At 47.6% G+C, this 24,523-nt stretch overlaps 1 protein-coding gene across 1 annotated transcript in view; it reads left to right on the forward strand.

The window, feature by feature from the left end:
• FOXK1 (forkhead box K1) overlaps positions 1 to 24,523 on the forward strand; it is a 763,857-nt gene that overhangs the window by 511,640 nt on the left and 227,694 nt on the right. The window contains exon 4 of the mRNA XM_069645513.1: positions 8,446 to 8,592. Within this exon, the coding sequence (XP_069501614.1) occupies positions 8,446 to 8,592 (147 nt within the window). The remainder of the gene's footprint in view (positions 1 to 8,445; positions 8,593 to 24,523) is intronic.

Raw genomic sequence — 24,523 nt, forward strand, 5'->3', positions numbered from 1 at the left:
GCCGCTTGGTAGAGCTGTCATCACATTGGTGGTTACTATATTTGACATGCTCGTTTGGGTACTACCCAGGCTGAGGTTAAATTCAAAGAATTGATGGGAATTTACCAAAATTCCTATGCCCCAAGGAGGTATTACCCGCAGGTTCACGAAGGCCCACAAGTTCAGGCGGATCTTAATGTAATCTAACTTGGAATCCGGTAACCGGCCTCGCACAAAATTAAGTCTTTCCTGATGACCGATGGGCACCCCCTCGCCTCCCTGGACCAATGTACACACTTAATTTTCTAGGCCCTCAACGTCCTCAAATTCACTTATTGACAGATGGGGCACATTTGTTAAATAGATCAGTGATCCCGAACTTCCAGGCCCCAATCTCCCACCCCTCTGCCCCCCACAGGGGCTGTAAATTCGACCCTGATAACTGGAACTCAACCCGCCCTGGACGCCTGATGGTAGGGCCAACCAACCGGTCTGGATAACAAGGACCTTGATTATGATTCTGTAAGTCATGCACCCGTGAACGCCAGATAAGTCTATGCCCCTCAGAGGGCATTCTAGCTACCCCACCATGCTCTGGGACCCTCATCACATGACCCACCGGTGCACACTTGCTTGCACCATTACTCTTCTTTGTTCCTCCCGTTTCGTACGGGTTGCTTTCTGCCCCCAAGTTACGCACCTCACTTGGCTTGCCAAATAAGTTATAAAGGCAACTGCCTACGAGTAAAAATAAAACGCTCATAACTTCTTGTACCCATTTCAGAGAGTCTCTTGGATTAATTCAGACACCAAATAATATTCTCTTAAAAATTGAATGTCTCCACCAGGAACAATTTCTTGTTGTATTCGGTTTCTGCAGTTGAACTTTCCCTCCCCCCTAGCTATGCCGAAGCATGAAGGATTTGTGTCATTGCCCTCTACCCCCTTGTGAGTGTCAGTACGTGTTTGCCGATCCCCACAATCTGTCTCAATAGTGTAGGTCTGGAACATTGGTGGAGTTTGTTTTTACCACAAATTCTTATTGGCACACATGCTCAAGAGAAGACTCCAGAGGTGGGAGGAAGTCTTCCATCGTATTCTCACTCAGACCATCTAAGAAAATTAATCGTAGAAAAGCGTTGCTGTCCGGTAAGTACTCTTCTTACTGGCCAGGCGTCCCCTTTTCAGGGGCGTCCGGAGCAGGGAGGTGGTTGCTTACTACCATTGGTGCTAACTACCACTTTAGCGGCGACCCTCAAGCTCAAGCAAGTAGGCCGAAAGCAGTATTTATTGCTATTAGCACTCCGAGCCAACATCTGGGGTGCTGATAGCTTTTGTTTTTAAGGGAACCAGGCTTTGCACAATTCACACTTTTCTTAAAAAGAAATTACACTTATGTCAGGGATTGGCAATAACTATATTCAGGACCTGGAGGTGCGCCAGTGAGTGGTCAGAGGGGCTGGCTAGGAGACTCTGGTGGGGAGGAGGGCAGAAGTGAGGCACTCCAGTGGTGACCAGGCTTGGCGCACCGCCTCCAAAGACAAGGTGAAGGCTGGGCCGGCATGAATTGTGGGCAGCTACTTGCAGATTTAACTTGTGTACCCGGCCTCCTGATTGGCCAGCTCTCTCCCCCTAGGTGCTAATATATAATGTAATCATGGAACAAATTGAACTCTGGAGACTACCTACAGTGTATGGTATTGCAGTAGTTCTCTAGATGTATAGACTGGATGGAACTATTGATCGCTACTTTGCATATGCACCTAATTAGATTTGTGTAGTCATTGTGTAAGAGCAAAGAAAGTAAGAGAATAAGCAGAGTGGATGGCATAGCAGGCAGAGAACAGGGCAAACTTGGTGGAATATTGTAGTTTGCGGACATCTCACTTTCAGGTTAGCTGGTGAAAAGCAACAGGGGACTAAGATGGAATGTCAATGAATTTGGGATCAGCCTATTTGCACGGATATATGAAACCAGCAGTTCAGTTTTCCATCAAAAGCATTAGGCCATGTGATCATGTACATTTTCAAAAGTGTTCACTTGTCAATATGATGCACCTTCCCATACAAAATAAAATATAGATTGCACTGAGATTTCGAGACACTAAGCTAAAACTTTGCTCTAAAGCATCGAGACAATGCAGTGGTTTACACTAGAAATAATGTAATTATGTATTACGTAACAGATGATATTTTTAGGAATGGGCCTGCAGGACTGTCTTTAAAAAAAATTCAGCTAATACATTCTGGCCTTTGCCAAATAGAACAGTTAGCTAATAAGAGTATGGTTTGCAATTATTTGAAATGGAAAGAATTTATCATGGCTAGCACTTCCAAAAAAAGGCCTTTGTCACTTGAGGAGGAGACAATTGCTGCTGCACTAGCCCCTTTGAACTTGCAGTGAAAAGAGGCTGGGGAGAGCGCCCTGAGGGCAAGAGAGGAATGCAGCATGAGCTGTTTTTTCATTGGACGGTAATTTAATTCACCAACTATGCTACCTACATAAGTGTCAATGTTATTAGCAAACCTACAGAATTACATAGCAAATTGCTATGCAACAATGCTTGTTTTTATGCATTGCCATAAAAGGGGTTAACACTGTTTCTTCAGCAAAGGATTCTACAAATACTTAAAATCCTACAAACGCCCCTGAACAAATGGCTAAACCGCCAGAATCCTCAGATACAACAGTGACCCATTTTATCACCTCATCACTCAAAATGGCCCATCAGAAGATTACGGCGACTGCCATGTCCAAACATTTTCTGCACCTATTTTTATTGGTAGCAGGCCTAGGTCGGGTGCGTCATTGGGCAGGGATCCTTTTGCCCCTAGAGTTGAATGGTTAAGACATAAAATGATGTTGCATTCCACAATATCCTCACACATCTTCCCCCTTACAGCATGTGGATCTGTGGTTAGGATGCCCTTCATGGCAACCAGTGTCTGTAGGCTCTTGGAGGCAAAACCCCTTCCGCAGACTGGTTCCAACTCCTCAGCCAGAGCAGAGGGAGTCCCCGGAAGGGGGCAGTTTATCAAATTTCAAAATCTAATGCAGCCGATAAAAATAATTTTAAGGAACTCTTCAGCGACCTTCTGTAACCCCAGGACATGCCCAAGTTCCCTGAAATTCCTCCTCGGCCCACTGGCTCAGAAGGAATGTCTCCAGTGTTAAAGGTGCCAGCACCTCAACCACAGGCTCCCCAGCCAGCAGATTCGACAGAACGGAGATAGTGACACACAAGAAGAGGATGACGAACCCTCGTCTTCTGTTCAATCATTCCATGATAAGGTTTTTCACCAGGCGTTGCAGTTCACTCCCGAGGAGCTGTCTCCCTTTCCCAGGTCTCTTATAAACACTTAACTCTTAAGGTTATGAGTCTTCCTTCATGTTCTTTGGTTAACCAAACAACGTTGACTTGGCTTTGCCTAGTGTACTCCTTTGCCAGGGCTTTTCTCGTATGATTCACTTGCAAACTTGACTACTTGTGTATTTCTTGCATTCACTTTGTTATTATTCCGGAGACATCGAGTCTCAAATTCCCTTTCATTCACTTTGCTTGCTTTCTTCTGTCCTTGATGACGTTCCTGGAGCGCCCCGGTGTCCCAGTTTCCCTTCTCGGGACTCACCGGCTTTCCTTGGCATTCTCCAGCTCTTCCGTGGTAAACCGTGTGAGGTTGGCATCATGGAAGGAGAGACAGACCACACATTCAATATGTAAACCTTGGCTTTTATTAATGAAAAGGTCATGATGGTGTAAAGCCTAACTTGCCCTTTACTATGGTGTGAGTTCCCTACTTAAAGAAACTAAGGATAGTCTGTGTCAGTAAATTCAACTGAAAAATCTGTCTGTGTCCAAAACCTATGTTTGCCCTCATAACTAAGACAAAACAATGTGGAAGGATGTCAACCTTAAACTAAATAGTGTTCCGAAAGTAAAGTTCTGAGCGGTTTCCAGCTCGGGCTTACTCTTCAGCTTCTTTTCCCCAAATTTCAACAAGTTCAGCACAATGTTCAGGTTGCCTTCTTTTGTATTTAAAGTCATAAAGTTCCACACCTTTGTAAATGTCAGTACAGTTCAATATCAAAAGATGTTACAAAAACAAGTATCTTGAAGCTTTGTCTTTAAATTGAGTTTCAACAATTAACAGCTCAGGGTTCCCTTCCCCAAGTCTCATGTGTACCAAGGGTAGTTTTCCTTATGACACTATAGGAGATTTCCATGTTAGCATACCTACCAGCGCTTTGAGATCATACCAATAATGCATAAGGCGCTATATAAATGCCAAGAACATATAGGGGTTCTCTGGTCTGTATTTGTAAGAATGCAAGGTCCACCCATTACAGGTCACACAACCAGGAACCTTGAATTCTCTTGCAGCAGTTCATTCTTCAATTTATAGGCGTGCTCTTTATGTAGTTAAATTTTCATTAAACAAATATTCAATATTAGCAGTCTTGCTGTTTCATTCAGTTCAATATTCAACATTAGCAGATTGCTTATTTTCATTCAGTTCAGAATTCAATGTTAGCAGTTTGCTCATAATTCATCTCTTGCATGGCTCCCCTTTTGTTAAATGCTGTTTTGCTCACTATTCGTAGCTTCCCATAGCTCCCCTTTTTGTAAAAGGCTTTCATTCTTCATAGAGAGTCTTTCAAACGTATCTCTTGATACGTGACCACTCTGCTACTTAGTATTCCTTAATATCCCATTTCATCATTATTCATTCTTTAGCATTGTTCAGGGATTGTAGACGTGTATTTCCTGACACACAATTATTCTGCTACATTATATCCACTCGTGCCTTTCACATGCCAGGCTTCCCATTATCTGAATCTCACTAGTTGTGTTCTTGGCTTTTAGTTGGATTCTGTTGAAACTTTTTTCCTCCGAGGTCAGGGCCTCGACAGCGGCCCCTCAAACGCTCCTGGGCTCCCTTCTCAGCCCAGGGGAACAAGCATTTCTTGCTAATTACTTCATAAGGAATTGGCACGTATCCTGACTCCCTTCTCAGGATTTCTCTGGATCCCTCGAGACACAACTCCCTCTCCACGCTTCCTCTCGCTGCCTCGCTCTGCAGATTCTAGGCGTCTCGTTCTCCATCGACTGGTCCTGCGTAACTCTGGAGTCTCAGCTGCTCACCCAACTCGCTCGCCTTCCCTCCTGTTACTGTTCTTTTTATACTCTCCGGAGACTGATAGATTGCAAGTGGGCATACTCAGTTTCAATTGCCTCTCTTTGCCTGAACCTATTAGTGGGACATGTCTGTTCAGTATATTGGTAGTCATCATCGTCATCCCAGTATCAAAGTGGTGAGAGTAAGTGGTGTTCATTACTTTGAGTTGTTTCTTCCTCGTCTCAGTACTGTCGGGAACCCCAAGAGGGGACAAATGGGGAACTGATCTCCCGTAACCCATAAAAGTCGGGGGAGGGTTTAAACTGGTGTTCACTTGGATAAGGGGGATACTGTGCCTTGTCAAAAGGTACCCCATTCCCAATCCCTCTCCTCATTCTAGTATGTCTGGGTTGATAATATCTCCTATTCTTCTCAGGGGCAACGGGGCATGGAGAACAATATCCCATAACCACATCTGGTATAGGGGTTCCTTCCAGAAAAGAGAATGTGGAATACTACGTCTCACCTAAGTGCATCCCACTTACAATCCCCAACGACCCTCCACCCAGGTGATCCTCCCTCGCTCGTCCACCCCCAGGATTGGGATCCAAAAGTGATGGCCCTTCCCTAGCCACCAGCGTAGAGGATCCAAGGGGAGTAGATGTGAGGACACCCTCAGGTTTCCCACAACGGCGTGCAGCGTTCCAGGCTTGTTGGCTTTGTTCAGCTGCTCCCACATCGCTCGTGGGTCCTGCCTTGCTGTGGAGCCCTTCTCCGTGTTTGGGCGGCTTCGGTGCTGCTGCTCTGCTCCTACGGCTGACGGGGCACTACCCTCTTCCTCCTGTCGTGGCTCCGATACGGTGAACCAGCATCTGCAGTCTTCCTTCACCGTTACGCGGAGCCGGCTGGCTCGATGGTCTGCTTTTTGTCATGGTTGTCCCTCGTTTCGCACTGTAAGGACAAAGCTTTCCCAGGCAGCATTCTACTCTCCATGCTGGTTGGATTTTTAAATGTCCCAGCACCTATTGCAGGTTTGCAAACTTGATTTGCATCTCGTACTCATTGATCTTCCTTAATCTGTTCAGTCTCCTCGCCCCAGTACTTCTATGCATCTGGGATTGATGGCACCTCTTGGTAGTTTATTCATGGAATATTGAAACATGTCATTAATAGGTCTTGTGGTCTGTAGAAAGGGTTTACCACAGTATATCATTAAGGCATGAGGAATGGGGAGGAAACATCCCTATAAGGGAAAGGGGGATGCCATGCCTCGTCCGATGATGTCAATGTCCCCCCACGAGGGTCGTCTCCCCGAGGTAGCGTGTGGCGTCCCCTGGCCACATTAGGAGGGGCAACACCTGGGAAAGAAGTGATGACATCATCAGATTAATCATATTGACTATGATTGATCAGTTTTATAGCCACAAAAGTGCTAGGGTTGTGTATTTTCGTTGAATTCACGCAGACCTTTCTAATAGCCCAGCACTGTTATTTATATAGCTTTGCCACCTTCTGGCGGAAAGGGCACAGGACCTAGGAGTAAGTTCAAATTCTATAGTATTGTATCTTTCATAAATTCACATGCTTTTTGTAATAGACCTTGATGTCGAAATGGAGGGATTACCTTGTTAAAACATAAAAATGTTACCGTAGCAGAATACATTTATTATCATCATTCTCTATGGACCCTACAGCAAGGTATTTTTTTTTCTTTTTTAAAGACCAGTAGGACTTAGATTTATTCCAGCAACCACCAACACTTCTGTCATGGTAACTTCAACTTCCTCAAACCCCTTTCAAAGAACGTGAGTTTAACTGTAAAATAAACCTTTGGAAAGTATGCATAGACCACATGTGAATCTACAATATACACATCCTCGAGGACTAGGTCTACAGTTAAATAACTGATTTCTACAACATTGGCACTTTTATAATTTCAGATGCTTAATGAATTGACTGCCCATGGCCATGCTAATTCCTATGGCCTTTCCCATCCAGTTTATGCCTCTCCCAACCAAATCACCAACTCCTGGGAACTGTTTTAGCTTACTTTAAATAAGCCTTACCATCAAACTTTGCACTCTAAGGGCCTAATTCACAGAAGCGTTGTATAAAGCCAAAACCGCATTGGAACACGCTCTGTGAATCAGGGATTAAGTGTCTGCCAGCGTTTTTTCAAAGCAGTCTTCTGAGAGCTAATAACTTTATTGAACTGTAAAACGCACTACTGGTGTAATATAAATGTCTTAACAAAGTCTGCCTTCCGCCACTACATTTAGAAGCACTGCATGTCCTTCAATAAAGTATTGTTAAAAACAAGCATGGGTGTAAAGTCAACAGTTTTGGCTTGTGTAGAAGTATTTGGCATTAGCCAGGCACTGCTATTAAATGCCCAGGGATTTGCGCCATTTTGCACCTGGTATCATCAATGGCCAGTAAATACCACTATGGCAGTGCCTAGCAAGCGCCTTTCCCATGTTTACACAAAAGCCTAAATTGTTGGCATTGCCAATGCTTGTTTTCTAAGCCGCTTCAACCTCAAACCTGCCCTTCTGTTCCTGAATGGAGTTGGAAACTATTTGATACTCGGTTCGCAACATGTGAAACCACTCATAATGCAAAAAAAAACTGTTAACCTTCCTAAAAAGGTATCTCGGAAGTTTGATGTCATTTAGGTTCAAATTTGTTTTTAAAAGTGTTTTTATTTGTTTATTGTTGATTTAAATGTTATTTTTTAAAATGTGTCTTGTATCAGTTGTACGATCTTGTATGTACGAAATGTACTTATTGATTCATAGGTTTGCATATGGTCCGCAAATCATTGAAGATTCTTGTCATTAAAATTGGTCTGGCGACCGAGCTGAAATCCCAGGAAATGTTGTCTGGTTGCTTTCTTTAGGTAGTCTCATTACAGACTTGCATATAGCTACAAAACCAATACCTAGCTGTCACGGGGAGTAGCTTCTGGGCAACTAATAGGATGCTTTCTTGTGGCTGCCCTGTGTCTGTTTCATTTGTGCTTGATCTACCCTGCAGCGCTGAACAGAGCCCTTCCCGTATGCCCAACACCCCCACTGCTAGAATCACTCAGCCACATGGGTTCAATTGGCCATAGCACAGCCAATTATTCAACTTGCCCAACATTTAGAAATGCCCAGAGGACCTGTTTCTCCAGCACGCAGGTTCTCTCTGTGATTGTGTGGGGAGGGGAGAGAGGTGTTGTGCGTGCCTTTGCACTTTGTATTCTGTAGACCGCAACCAGCATGTTGCTAAATTGTTCCTACATTCTTCTTCAGCTTGTTCTCTTTGCAATGGTGACACCTGTTTTTTTCTTTTTTTTCTCCATAGGACGAGTCCAAGCCACCCTACTCATATGCGCAGCTGATAGTCCAAGCCATTTCTTCTGCCCAGGATCGACAGTTAACACTAAGTGGCATCTATGCCCATATAACAAAGCATTATCCGTATTACAGGACTGCTGACAAGGGCTGGCAGGTCAGTGACAAATATGGTAGTTAAGCGTTCCTTGTAATGCCATTTGGGTATGGCCTTTCAAATAGAACAGGACATCAGAAATGTTCATGAAAAAAAGTAGTTGCGTTCAATACTATTAAAGGAAGAATCGATAAACTGCTGTCCTTGTTAGTGTCTCCTTTGTTCTATCAAACACTTATAGTTTGTACGTCTTGAAATACAACAGAACTGCCTCAAGGCAATTGTAATTTCTCTATAATGCACTTGCCATGTGATATTGTAAACTGTGAATCACTTGTTGTTTACATCCTGGTATACATTTTCCTTTCTCTCCAAAGTGGTTCTGAACAGTTGTATACTTGTCTGTCTGATTTTGTATGTCACTGGGCTGTGAGCAGTTAAGCCCTAGGACTCTAGAAGAGTTTAGAGAACTTGAAAGCACTGTGCGCAACATTTCTAATTAATAAATGCTTTTGGTAGTAATGTCCTTAACAGTTTCTTTAGTTATACATGTTTTTCTTGAATTTGAAATGGATGTAATATGCTGTTGAGCAAGAGATGTGAAGCTTGAGGTTTGGTTTAATGACCATTTACTTGAATGTATTTTGAACAAATTCACAGTTAATGTTAGTCATTGACACAAAATATGCTAATCACTAGTGGGTTCAAAAGATAATGGAGGATAACAACCCCTTGTGGTGGGATTCTTGGACACACATGATTGTAGTGTCCTTTACTCTTACTTCCTGTCCCCTTTCCTCCATACTGTATGGGCTTCCCTTCCAAGGGACAGGAGACGGAACCCTTTTCCCCAGAAAAAAATCCTTCTTCTCCTTTAAATTTAGAGGCGTGCAGAGGTGCGGCCCAGGGAGCATGCGCTGCCCTGACTCCGCACTCTGGTGCCACACATCAGTCCTCTTTTCCGTGTCAACGGGAACGGGCCGAATTCACCTGCGCTCCTGGGTTTACTCTTCAGCCAGGTAATTCCACGCACGGATACTTCTTCTCTTTGTCTTCTTTTTTTGTTGTCTTTTTGTCATTCAGGTACTCGGTCCTCAGGCGTCATGCTCCTCCCCAGCACATGTTGACTTCTACAGGGTTCAGCAGGTGTCCAGCCTGCAACAGGCTCTTCCCAACTTCAGACCCCACGCCCTCTGCCTACGTTGCCTTGGCCCAGACCATGGTTGGCAAGCTTGTTCAGCTTGTGGCTCTTTGTCCTCAAACGCTGAAGAACAGACTAGCCAAGTGGAGGGAGCTCTTCCATAAGTCGCCTCTAGAGGACCTCAAGAACTTTATGAAACATCGAACCAAGCCCAACGTAGGGACGATATTCTCCATCGCACCCCGCAAGGGAGACTCCTTCCCAGGGACTGTCCCGCGCAGGAGGGACCAGTCGGGTCCTTCTACCAGCACGTGCCCCAAGGCTGCTGCAGCTACCAGCCACGGATCCTCCCGGTGACAGTGTTGAGGGACTAGAAGGTTATTTTACCGGGTCTTCGCATGAGGGCTCCACCCTTGTACCGGCACCATGGCCGAGGGGCTATGCCCTAATACCGGCAATAAGTCCAAGGGGGCGCATAAACGCAGCATTACCGACCCCCCCCAGAGAGGGTGCCATACCTACCGGGACTAGGCCCGAGGAGCAGAGTAGGCCTTGTGATCCACACGCATGAGTCTTGAACGAGACCGGGCCCAGTAGGCTGAGCAACACTTCGCAAGCATGTGGCAGGCAGCTCGACAAAATGGCTGCTGCGCCAGACAGAGGTACCTGTCCGACGCCATTTCTGGAATTCGGCGAAGAACGAGTGTCAAGGTGGGACTGGCCTCAACCACGTACGTGGCCTACAGTCTACACCTCTTTTGCAGAGGGCAGCTTTCCTTTGCGTCCATATGGGCAGGGTACGCAGCGGCACCAGCAGCTCCCCGCTACCCCATCAGCACCCCTTGCCACCTCCTCGGTCAGTGAAGAGGTCTTCTTAGAGAGGTTCCTCAGACTCATGAGGTCACCTCGGATGGGGGTATCCTCAAAGACGCCATCAGGGAAGTCCTTCCCGCAATGCTAGTGGCACCACAGAACCCTCTGTTGGTGGCCCCAGCGCAGCCGCCTCCTCCGGCTCCCCAGCCGACTCCTCAGGCGGCTCCGTACCAGCCTCCGCCACCTCCTCAGCCTCCGGCTGCGGTCCATGTACCATAGCCTCTGGCGCCAACTACTCCGCCTGCTCCACAGGATCCCCCAGATCCACAGGATACAGATGAGGAGGAGGATCCGGACGCGCCATCCTCAGCCAGGGCCTTCCACGAATGTCTTGCTGGGCTGGCTGAATATCTGGGCCTACCCCAACCTGAAGTCGAGCAACCGGCAGAGGGGGTTCTGGCGGAAGTCCTCACACAACGCCCCTCTGCCAAATCGGGGATTCCTCTGCAGACCGATGTAGTCTCCCTGGCCAAGAAGGGCTTCCCCTGCGGCACTGCTAGGCAAGGAGGAGAAAATCTTGGAGGCGTACGGCAAGAAACTCTATTCCAACACGCCCTTGCATCTTCATCAGGCCAATGCAGATGCCATGCAGACTTCTTCCGGAACTCCCCACGCAGAGCCAATCACACTTTAAGGCGGGGCTAGCCGAGGCCAAGCTTTTGGTGCATGAGCTCATGGAATCCACCGTGGCCCATATTGACACCTCTGGCCGTGCCATCTGTATCGCCACGGACATGAGGAGGACAGCCTGGCTCTGGGCAACAAAGTTCAACCCGGATGTCCAGGAACGCATATTGGATCTACCGTTCGAGGGGAGGGGGGGGGCCTTTTCTACTCCTCAACAGACGAAGAGCTGGACAAAAAGAAAAACAGCTCACAAAAGCCCAAGTCTTTATCCATCTTGACAAAGACCATGCCCAAATCGTACTCCTAATCTCAGCAGCGCTCCGAGAGAGGTTGTACGTACGGAGGGTTCCGAGACTTCCAGGAGCATAGATCCAGGCAGCCGGCGCAAGCAACAAAAAGGGGGTGGGGGGAGTAAAGGCTTTTTCCAGTCCCCCTCCTCTGCAACAGCCTCCAAGGGAAAGAAGGCATGACACGCATGACATGCTCCCTGGACCTGATGTACTCGTACCTACATGTCCCGATTTGGCAGCCCCATCATTCTTTCCTTCGGTTCAGGATCATGGGCTACCGTTTTCAATACAAGGTCCTTCCGTTTGGCCTCAACTCGGCCCCCGGGGTCTTCAGGCTCATGAATGCAGTGGCGGCCGCCCTCAGAGAGCAGGGTCTCCACATCTACCCATACCTCGACGACTGGCTCGACAGGGCTTCATCTTCGGAAGCAGTTCACCACTCTTCCCATGCCCTTATGAACACTCTGCACGATCTGGCCTTTTCGCTCAATCTCAAGAAGTTGCAGCTGCAACCCACGCAGACTGACATTTTTGGGCCTAACCTGGGACACGTGCTCCCAGAAGTTATCTTCGGAGGACAACATCTTTGCTATCAAGAGGGCCACCACCCACTTCCGCAAAGGGATGACCTCAGCATGGTGGTACCAACATCTCCTGGGTCTAATGGCAGCGGTGCTATTAGCTGTCCCGCACACGAAGTAGGAGGATTCAGCTGCACTTCGCGGCCTCATGGTACCAGGAGCGTTGCTCTCAATCCGAGATGATCAACGTTCCTCCATCTCTCCACCTGGACCTAACGTGGTGGTCCTGCAACCTACGGATGGGCAAGCCCTTTCGAAACGCCCACTCCACAGGCCACCATCACCATGGATTCCTCTCTCGAGGGCTGGGAAGCCACCCTGGACAATCTCTCTGTCCACGGCACCTGGACTTGTCTGGAGCAGGAATACCACATCAATTGGCTAGAGCTGAATGCCATCTGGCTGGTGCTCAAGGCACTCCTAATACTTCTCAGGGCAAGGTTGTCCTCATCCAGACGGACAACTTGACCAGCATGTACTACGTCAACAAGCAGGGAGCCACCATAGCCCCTTCTCTGTGCAGACTGGCGATCAACATGCGGAGTGGGCCCTGAAAACAACATTTTCCTCACAGCAGTCTACCTCCCGGGGGAACCCAACCTGGAAGCGGTCAGGCTCAGCAGGCTGGGAGCAGACAATTACGAGTGGTAGCTAAACGACCTAGTTATTCCAGAGATCAACAGGTGGGGTCACCCCCAGGTGGATCTCTTGGCCACCTGGCACAACAAGAAGCGTCCCCAGTTCGCATCCTGGCAAGGTCAGCGCCCCGGCTCTCTGGGCGACGCATTTCACCTCCAGTGGACCAGCATGAAGGCCTGTGCCTTTTCACCCACGCCCCTGATTCACAGGGTAATATGCAAAATCAAGGAGTCTCGCCAACTCCGCATCATTCTAATAGATCCATGGTGGCTGGCCAGGCCATGGTTTCGGAGCTGCTCAGTCTCTCGGAAGTGCCCCGATACACCTCCAGACGGGCTCAGCACATCTACTGGCGCAGCTGAGAGGCAGAGTCATCCACCCTGTGTCAGGGAAACTAGCCCTCACAGCGTGGTACCTGAGCAGGTAACGCTGCAGCACTTCAGCCTCTTACAGGCCAATCTGGAAATGATGCAGGGCCCCAGGAGCAAGGCTACCAGGGTCCAGTACAAAAGCAAATGGACCAGATTCTGCAACTAGGCAGACTCCAAAGGAATCGACCCCTTGGCGTGCACCTTGGACGACATGCTCTTTCTCAACGCAACGCACCCATTCAGGCGTGCAGGTGGACACCTGCCACACATACCTCTCTGCCATTGAGGCTTACAGGAACTCGGAGGAAGGGTTCTTCTCCTCCTCTAACCCTATCGTCACACACCTAACGGGACTCGCAATGCTCTACCCGCCCGTCAAGATACCGCACCCTGTGTGGGACCTTAACATAGTCTTGGGCGCTCTGGTGCACAAACCATTTGAGCCTATGGCGTCTCTGGACATCAGGCTGGTCACCATCAAGACGGCCTTAGTAGTCGGCCTCGGCTCATAGAGTCAGTGAAATCCAGGCGATGGGCGCCTCGGAACATATACTACCTTTCACAAGGACAAAGTCCTGCGGACACACCCGGCATTTCTGCCCATTGTTCAGTCTGCTTTCCACTTGAACGAGGAAATAGTACTTCCTACGTGTTTTCCGATCCCAAGGACGAAGCACAAAGAGTGCTGCACTGCCTGGATGTTGTGCGTGCACTGAAATTCTACTTGGACAGGACCGAGGGCGTCTACAAAACGGACACCCTGTTTGTCACTTTCGGAGGCTCAAGACCTGGCTATCTGGCCTCTAAGGCTGCCATATCCCGCTGGATGGTCTCTGCCTCTTCCGGCCAACATGCATGTGCAGAAGGTTCTTGCGTTTTCAAGATAGCGAACCAGCACTACCATTTCAAAGTGCTGCCCTTCGGAATAGCATCTGCTCCAAGAATATTCACGGAGGTGGTGGCAGCACACCTGCGCAGGCAGGCAATCTCAGTGCACCCTTACCTGGATGACTGGCTGATTACAGGGGAGTCTCCCCTAATTTGAAGGCAAAACATTCAAAGGACTATCAACCTTCTCTTTCAATTCTTTCCGTCAGAGGAAAGAGTCCAAAACATGTTACTACAAATACCACATTATCAGACTAGGCCACTAGATAAGGGTGCGCAAAGCTATGCGTTTGCTAGGCATGATGGCATCTTGCATTTACCTGGTACCTCAGGTGCGCATGCGACCAATGCAGGAGTGGTTGGCGAAACAGTGGTCTCAGGCAAGTGGTCAGAGGGACGATCTAGTGGTCGTTTCGCCAACACTAGTACAAAATCTTCGCTGGTGAACAAGAGAAAATCTGTTGAAGGGGAAACCCTTCTACGGACCGGAAGTACAAGCGATTGTCACTACCGACGCCTCACTCGCTGGGTGGGGGGCTCACTACCTTCACCGCACAGCTCAAGGTCTGTGGTCTCATGCGGCAGCACAAAACCACACCAATCTTCTAGAACTTCTGGCAGTATTCAAAGCCCTTCCGGCGTTCCACCTAGCGAACCAATCTGTGCAAGTCCTGACAGCACTACAGCAATGTTTTACATCAACAAACAGGGAGGCACACGTTCTCCAAATCTGTCCAGGCTTGTGCAACAAATTTGGAAATGGGCACCCAAACGGAAAATATTCCTACTGTCGCAGCACGTTCCAGGGGATCTCAACTCACTCGCAGACTCATTAAGCAGAGATCCCCTACCAGAATAGCACGAGTGGCAACTTCACCCAGGAGTCGTAGATCACATCTTCTCTCAATGGGGTTATCCCACTCTAGACTTGTTTGCTACAAAAGAAAACGAGCAATGCCCAGACTTCGCGTCCAGGTTCCCCCAGCAGACTCCAAGGGAACGCCCTATAGGTGAACTGGTCAGGGAAATATGCTTACGCTTCCCACCACCCCCCAACACCATTAATGATCAGGATTGTGAATAAGATGCACAGAGACCAGATGGCGCTCGTGCTAGTTACTCCTATGTGGCCGAGACAGCCATGGTACCTGCATCTGCGCAAACTGCCGATGTGTGATCCCATCAAGCTCCCGTACCTAACCAACCTGTAAACCCAACACGGTGGGGGGAACAACGGTACATCCTCAGCCACAATCAATGAGTTCGGACACCTTAATCTACCACAGCGGTGTATGGATATCCTCAAGGAGGCACGAAAAGCATACACTAGACACTGCTATTTCGACAAGTGGAGAACATTTGTAATTTGGTGTCAGTCAAAATAAATAAACCCGTAGAATGTACTCCTTCACACATTCTAAATTATTCACTCAACTTGTTAGATTCTGGGTTAGTATTCAACTCTATAAAGGTCCACCTGGCAGCTTTATCAGCCTATACTACCTCTCAAAGTAAAGTGTTGTGGTGGAAAGTGCCAGTCATTAAGGCATTTATGGAGGGAGTAAAGAGGCTCCACCCTCCAATTTCGAATCCCCAGCCAGGATGGGATCTCAATGTAATACTAGCAAAGCTCATGGGACCCCCTTTCGAGCCTATGCACCAGTCGAGTCTTAAACACCTGACCTACAAGACTGCCTTCTTAGTGGCTATTACTTCCATAAGAAGAGTCAGTGAATTACAAGCCTTGTCAGTGCAGGTCCCTTTCTTTATTGTCCATAAAGATAAATTGGTTTTACGTACTCATCCTAGGTTTTCCCCTAAATTAATTTCTAAATTCCACGTAAACCAATCCATTGAGCTCCCGGCTTTCTTTCAGAATCCGACTAGCTCAGCTGAGGTTAATCTCCACACACTTGATGTGAGGAGAGCGGTCCTCTACTACATAGACCAGACCGCTTAGAAAGACAGATCAACTGTTTGTCTCCATAGCAACAGGCAGAGAGGGGGACTGCATTTCCATGAACGCTATCTCCAGATGGATAGTCGGATATATACAACTATGCTATTCATTATCAAATAAAACACTGCCTTTCACGCCAAGAGCTCATTCCACACGCAGCACAGGAGCGACTCTGGCTTTTATTGCAAATGTACCCTTAGACAGCATTTGCAAAGCAGCTACATGGAGCTCAGTACATACTTTTACTCAGCATTACTGCATTGATACACATTCTAAAGCAGATGCACAGGTGGGACAAGCGGTTCTAAAACATCTATTTGCCGCTGCTCCTTCTCACAACCCACCATCTTCTCATAACACTGGCTGCTAATCTATGCATAGCATGTGATCTAAGCAGATTGCACAAGCCTCAGAAGGGATACATTACTCACCGTAATCGCATTTCTGATGCTTGTATCTGCTTAGATTCACATGCGACCCGCCCTTCCTCCCCTCTGAGAGAAGGCGCATGGATACTTGTAGTCTTATCTTCCTATCTATCTGCTTGGATAATCTGTACTCATGCTACTCCTCATGTCAGAAAAAATACAATCTGAGGGTCCTACACGCGTGAGGGAGCATGGGTACAGTGGACGTCACACTAGGGATAGTATTACTGGCACGCCCTGTTGATGTCCCTTCGAAAACAACAACTGTAATACTCCGCAGCTTCCGCTAGATTTTGGCCTATGCACAGCATGTGAATCTAAGCAGATACAAGCATCAGGAATACGATTACGGTGAGTAATGTATCATATATATATATTTGTTTGTGAGGCTTGTGGAATCTGCTTAGATCACATGCTGTGCATAGGCCGACATCTAGTGGAAGCTGCAGAGTATTACAGTTGTTGTTTTCGAAGGGACGTCCACATGGCGTGCCAGTTATACTATCCCTAGTGTGACGTCCACTGTACCGATGATCGCTCACGGGTCGGGATCCCTCAGATTGTTTTTTTCACCATTCTAGACAGATGCGTATAGCGGAGTTCCTTTTGGCGTAAAGTCATTGACTTTTTACAATTAGCGATAGCATTTCTTTCTATCCTTTCACCGACCTCCGAAACATCATGCTGGTGAAGACTGAGAAACTGCCCGTCGAAGACTACCACAACCGAACGTTCGGCCTTGGAAGGCCGCCCCATGCCTCGGCCCAGACAGTAGGAGAGAGGGGGGGGGATGCCATTTTAGGATGCATATACCCCCTTCCTACGCTTAGTTCTCCAAGCTGCCATAGCCTGAAATGATGGAAAATACACCTTTTTAAATTCTGCCCCAGGTGTAATTGCAACTTCCCGTGAGTAGACAAACACTTAGTTTGTAACTTGTCTCCCAAGAGACCACGTCGAAACGTCTTGTGGAGCGTGCAGGTTCTTCAAGCCAAAGACGTTAAAAGGACCGCTCCACGAAACGCTGGGCCCACTACGCCAGGCAGCTCGAGGCCCTTGAGGTTGAAGGCGCCTTTAGCGATGGCAGTGACGCCGCACTTTCGGACAGTGAGGGCGACTGGGTAGCTACAGCTACCCAAGCGCAGGTCCCGACCTCATAGGACAGGCTTGCGGCCATGTTGTGGGGACTACACCCAGCGGCTTTAGCGCTACAAAGACACACACCACTAGGCACATAAATCCAGGTCAAGACTTGACACATGGGTCGAGTGGTCGACGACACACAGGGAAAGGTCCGCTGAGTCCCGGTCTTCGGTTGAGATCGCCACACGACAGGGCCCAACCGTTGAAAGACTGCAAGGGTGACGCTCGGCGTCAGATATAGTAGTAGGCCCCAAAAAGGCAGTTAAACAAACCTCCTCATAAGGACAAGATCCCTCCTAGGGATAAAACCCATCGCAAGGAAAAACCTAGGGAACACAGGCCTATAGAGAAACCTAGAGAATCTAGGCCTATAGCTCAGAAGGAAAAATCTAAGGTGGTACCTCCCACAGATGAGGACTTGGACTTCCCCATCAACCTGTGGTTATCCCAAATTCCAAAGAATGGTCTTCTGAAGACATAGACAGAGTGATGAGAAGAATGACCTTTATGGCCAATTTATTCGAGAAGAACACCGATTACCTTCTGAGTTTCCAATCCACTCCCCCACCTCAGCTCCCTCTTGTTCCCAAGCCTCTGCTTTACCTACTAAACCCCCTTTAAAGAGGTCTCGTACTAATGTTCAAGTACAGTCATAGAGCTCTATGACCCCGAATCAGACCACGAAGATCTCTCCTTTGTAGAGGCAACTGACCCTCAATTTGATGATGAGGATACAGCAGACCCTTATTATGGGGATGACGAGGACCAAGAGGCTGACCAAGAAGCCAATATGTACTCTATAGATTCCCCTTTTAACCAAGACACATTTCAGTTGTCGATTCTCCTATTGATAATCGACCCCTGCTCAATGAAGTACTAGCCAAAGCGGCTGAGCACTTTCAGATTGATACCCAGGAGGCACAGGAGGATAAATACTTTGCAGAACAAATCCTTGGGGACAAAAAGACAGTGGCCCAGTTTATCCCGCTACTGAAATTAGTGCAGCACAGAATACAGCCATCTTTAGGAGCCCCTAATCTCACACGGGCTGTAAACCCACGTGTAGATAAATTATTTAGACCCGCACCTTCAGACCCATTGTATATTAGAGGGCAACTGAAACTAGACTCTTTAGTTGTGACTACAACTAGAAAAAAAGCAGGCACACCCCTTGCTTCATCTGAGGCTCCACTCGATAAGGAGAGAAAAAAGATTTACGCCATGGGCAGAAAGGTTGCCTCCTCTGCGGCCTAGCAAACCAAAATAGTGAACAATGCAACACTCTTGGCTAGTTACAACTGCCACAAATGGGAAGAAATGTCTGCTTTACTTTTGTCTGCTCCAGAGCCACTAAAATCCTAACTTGCACAGGTGGCTGCAGTTGGGAGGGCAGTGTCTAGCTGTCTTCTTAAAACCAATTTTGTCGCGGCGGATAATGCCGTAAGAATCATTGCGCAGGGGACCGTATTTAAAAGGCATGCATGGCTGCGCCAGTCGGGTTTTAGACCAGAAACACAGGCCATTCTAATAAATATGCCTGTTGAACCTAACATGCTCTTCGGTAAGGCCGTAGAAGACGCCCTTAAAACAGCAAAGCATGAGTATGACACGCTTAAATCTTCAGGTCAACTCACTAACAAGCCTCCCATATGGAGGGGTAATGGCAATTTTTGCTGTTTTCGAGGCCAAAACTCTCAACGAGGATCCAGCTACAGTCAAGGTCAGGGTTCCTCCTGGGGAAATGATCAAGACCAACCCTCCAGAGCTATCCTAGAGGACAACGCAGAGGTCGTGGTCGTGGCAGAGGACCTGCTTGAGGTGGCATACCACCTCAGAGCAAGTGACATTCCGCTTCAGGTGCCCTCCCATGCTTCTCCAGTAGGACGCATTTCCAGCTTCACTCACGCATGGGAGGGAATCACCTCAGAGAGATGGGTGCTGTCCACAGTAGCAGGCGGTTACTTTATAGAACTACTCCAACGTCCCCACGACCACCCCCACGACAGAAGATCCACTCAGAAGAACACCAGCGTATCGTTCTCGAAGAGATAGCCACACTTCTATTAAAGGACGCCATCGAAGTCGTCCCGGCCAACCAAGTAAACGGGGGTATTTATTCAACTTACTTCCTTGTGCCAAAGAAAGATCTCACAATTCGCCCAGTATTAGATTTGCGCCCTCCAAACAAGTATGTCAAGCCACAAAAGTTCTGCATGACTACGCTACAAGAGGTAATCCCTCTACTAAAAAGGGAGGATTACATGGCAACACTGGATTTGAAAGATGCCCATTTTCATATTTCAATGTATTTTCCCAGCGCACAGAAGATTCTTGAGTTTCAAGATAGCGAACCAGCACTACCAATTAAAGGTGCTGCCCTTTGGAATAGCTACGGCTCCAAGGGTATTCACAAAGGTACTGGCAGTGGTGGCAGCGCACCTGCGCAGGGAGGAAATCCCAGTGTACCCTTACCTGGACGACTGGCTCATTACAGGGGAATCACCCCTGATTTGCAGACAAAACATTCAGAGAACAAATCAATCTCCTCTTTTAATTGGGCTTCTCCATCAACGAGAAAAAGTCAAGCCTAGTGCCAAGCACTTCAAAACAGTTCCTATGAGCTGTCTTAAACGCAGAAGAGGGTTTGGTCTTTCCATCAGAGGAAATAGTAAAAAATGTGTTAATGCAAATGCCATATTATCAGGCTGGCCGCCAGATAAAGGTGTGCAAAGCTATGCGTTTAATAGGCATGATGGCATCTTGCATTTACCTGGTTCCTCACGTGCGCCTGTGCATGCGACCCATGCAGGAGTAGTTGGCGAAACAGTGGTCTGAGGCAAGTGATCATTGGGACGATCTAGTGGTCGTTTCGCCAACACTTGAACAAAATCTTTGCTGGTGGACAAGAGAAAATCTAACGAAAGGAAAACCTTTCTACGATCCAGAGGTACAGGCGGTTGTCACGACGGAAGCCTCACTGGCATGGTGGGGGGCTCACTACCATCACCACACAGCTCAGGGTCTGTGGTCTCGCATTGTAACTCAGAACCACTTCAATCTGCTGGAACTTTTGGCAGTATTTGAAGCCCTTCAGGCATTCGAGCCCATTTAACAAATCTATCTGTGCAGATCCTAACCGACAGCACTAGAGCAATGTTTTATATCAACAAACAGGGAGCTACACGTTCTTCAAATCCTTGCAGACTTGCACAGCAAATTTGGAAATGGGCACTTAAAAGGAAAATGTTCCTGTCGTCACAACATGTTCCAGGGGTACTCGACTCTAGCAGACTCATTGAGCAGAGATTCCCTACCAGAGGAACGCGAGTGGCGTCTACACGACGGAGTCGTAGAACACCTCTTCTCTCAGTGGGGTTTCACAACTATAGACTTGTTCGCCACAAGCGAAAACAGTCAACGCCCAGACTTCGCGTCCAGGTTCCCCCAGTCAGGCTCCAAGGGGAACGCCGTATGGATGAACTGGTCAGGGAAATTTGCTTACACGCTCCCCACCCCCCAACACACCTCATGAGAAAGGTGATGAACAAGATGCACAAGGAACCGATGATGCTTATCCTAGTTGCTCCTATGTGGGCAAGACAACCATGGTATCCACATGCGCGAACAGGCCATGTGCGTTCCCATCAAACTCATGTGCCAGTACAACCTACTCACCCAGCACGAGGGACTAACAGTGCAGCCGCACTCCATGAACTTGGCAGTATGGCTCCTGAGGTCATAGAGTTCAGACATCTGAACCTGCCATAGAGATGCATGGAGATCTTAAAAGAATCAAGAAAACCAAACACCAGGCACTGTTACTTTGACAAATGGAGAAGATTCGTAATAAGTTCTCATGGTGGAACGTACCGGTCATCAAAGCATTTATGGAAGGAGTAAAAAGACGCTACCCTCCAATTTCTAAAGCGCCGCCAGGGTGGGACCTCAATATGGTACTCCCTATGCTCATGGGACCCCCTTTCGAGCCTATGCAGAAGTCTAGTCTCAAACACCGGACTTATAAAACTGCCTTCTTAGTGGGTATTCCTTCCATAAGAAGGGTGAGTGAAATCCAAGCATTGTCAGTGCAGGATCCTTTCTTTGTTGTACACAAAGACGAGCTGGTTTTACGTACTTACCCTAGGGTAAATTTCATGTAAACCAGTCATTTGAGCTACCGGCTTTCTTCCATGAACCCAACAGCTCAGCTGAGGTAAAACTCCACACACTAGATGTGAGGAGAGCGGTCCTCTACTACGTAGACAAGACCAGACCGCTAAGGAAAACCGATCAATTGTCGTCATAGTACCAGGCAGAGAAGGTGTCGCATTTCTAAGAATGCCGTCTCTAGGTGGATAGTCAGATTTATCCAAATGTGCTATTCCCTATCAGATAAAACACTGCCTTTTACGCCCAGGGCTCACTCCACGAGAGGTAGAGGAGCCACTCTGGCTTTCATTGCAAATGGCCCCTTAGGCAGTATTTGCAAGGCAGCTACATGGAGCTCTGTACATACTTTCACTCAGCACTACTGCATTTCCACACATTCCAAAGCAGATAAACAAGTGGGACAAGCGGTATTAAAACATCTGTTTGCCGCTGCTCCTTCTCACAACCCACCATCTTCTCATAACACTGCTCGCTAATCTATGCATAGCATGTGATCTAAGCAGATTCCACAAGCCTCAGGAGGGATACATTACGGCTGTCGAAACATCTTTCAAAGCATAAACATAGGGGGAAAACGCACCAAAACAATAGCACAGGTACCTACACGGCTGTCTGGATCTCTTGTTGCTATACCAGTAACCTCCTCTAATTATACCAAGGCTACTGAGACATTGTCCAAATCCCTACATGGTAAACAAACTGCAGATCCGGAAGAGATTGTGTTTGCACTTCCTGAAGCCCCAAGCACAGGACGAAGTAGAGATTTGAAAAGACAATGGACAGGGTGTCTAAGTTTGTAACTTTTAGGGACAGATACCCTATTAAACAGAAGACTATTTTTAGATGAGGGTGAACCATCTCCCAGACTCCATCCCTCTCCGAAACCTGATGTTTCTGAAGATACCTCCAGTATATTTCTGGACTTGCAGGACGAACAAGGTGATCTATATTATCACCAAGACCTAGGGGATGAAGATCAAGGTACATGGCAATGGAACGTTCATCTGTGTACGTGGCTGGCTACTCGCGATACCTAGGATGATTCAGACATTATATTTGGTTATGATGATCCTTTGGATCAGCCCAGAGACTCCTCTCCCATTGATAATCAGCTTCTCTTTAATAATCTGCTTGCAAGAGCAGCAGAACACCTCCAAATCCAGACGCAGGAAACACTTTCAGATTTGGATTTTGTGGAAGACATTTTAAAAGTGAAAAAAGCTGTGAGCCAGTATTCCCTTATTAAATTTGATTAAAAAGGGACTCCCGCCTTCCCATCTCACACCATCCCTCACACGGGCAGTTAACTCGCGAGTGGATTTATTTTTAGCACTGCACCAACTGACACTCTAGTTATTCGGGGCCATGTGACATCGGACTCGCTAGTAGTTACTACCACTAGAAAGTATGCTGGAGTACCCTTATCTAATACTGAGGTGCCTCTGGATAATGAGTGCAAAAAGCTTTATGCAAAAGGGTCACTACCTCAGCTGTCTACTCTGCACGCGTTACCAATAACGTCACTAAATTGGCAAGCTACAATGATGTTAATTCAAAATAACTTAACTGATGTCCCTGAGCCGGCTAGGTCTCAATGACTAAATATCATTAAGCGGTAGACAGGTTACTCATAATGTTGTAAAGAATACCCTTGACCCTTGCGAAAACAGCAGGCAGAGTCCTTGCACTGGGTACCTTGTTAAAGAGATACTCTTAGCTGCGTAATTCTGGTTTTAAACCAGAAACACAAGTCACCCTGATTAATAAACCAATTGAACAATTGGTCATGTTTGGAAAGGCTGTAGATGATCCTTTAGGAACAGTGAAAAAAGAGCATGACACGTTAAAGACCTTGAGCCAGATCTCTAATAAGACATTTATTCAATGCAGAGTGTTAAACACCTGCCGTTCCTTTCGCTCTCGGGCCTTCTCCAGACCCACTCAATCAGGGTTCTCATCAGGTTCCTCTCCGTGCTACTCGTTGCAGGGTACATATGCCAATTACCAATTCTAGCAACACTGAGGTTTCAGACGAGGCTAGAGTAGAAGTAGGAGTGCAGCCTCTAGAGGCTCTCGTAACCCTGACAGTAAATGACTTATCCATCAAGGTTCCCTCCCATGCATCTCCAGTAGGAGGTCGAATTGCATCATTCATCGACCCATGGGAGGAGATAACCTCAGATCAGTGGGTGTTGACTATCGGAGCAAACTCATACGCAATAGAATGTCTTATAAAACCTTGTACTCCTACGTACCGTCCCCTTTCCTCCATACTGTATGGGCGTCCCTTGCTAGCGACGGGAAACTGAACCTTTTTCACCAGAAAAAATCATCTTCCCCTTTAAATTTAGATGCGCACGGGGGCGCCGCTTTGGGAGCATGCGCCACCGGTGCCGCCACTCACTCTTTTCCACGTCGACGGAACAGACTGCTTTCACCATCACTCCTGGATTAGGCCTCTGGCCTTATAATTCCATGCGCTCTTCCCCAGAAAAAGTAATTCTCATTTTACTTTTTTGTTTCCTCTGGTGCCACGCCCTTGCCCGCGTATGTCCAGCCTGCGAGGGTCCCTTCCCAACCCCCACATGCTCTGCCGACGGTGCCATGGTCTAGACCACGGCTGGAACGGCTGTACCCCGTGCAATGCCTTGACCCCGCACACTCTGAAGAATCGGTTGGCCAGGTGGGGAGAGCTCTTCGAAAGGTCTCCTCCAGAGGACCTCAAAGCATATGTGAGGAAGACCAGGCCCAAGGTAGGTGCTCTGTTCTCCTCTGCACCCTGTAAGGGCGACTCCTTCCACGGGAAGCACCCAAGTTGGAGGGACCAACCAGGTCCTAAAACCAGCAAGAGGACCGAAGCTACTCCAGCTACCGGCCCGC

Source organism: Ambystoma mexicanum, chromosome 2p, assembly GCF_040938575.1.
Source record: "Ambystoma mexicanum isolate Mex_15411 chromosome 2p, UKY_AmexF1_1, whole genome shotgun sequence".
Lineage (NCBI taxonomy): Eukaryota > Metazoa > Chordata > Amphibia > Caudata > Ambystomatidae > Ambystoma > Ambystoma mexicanum.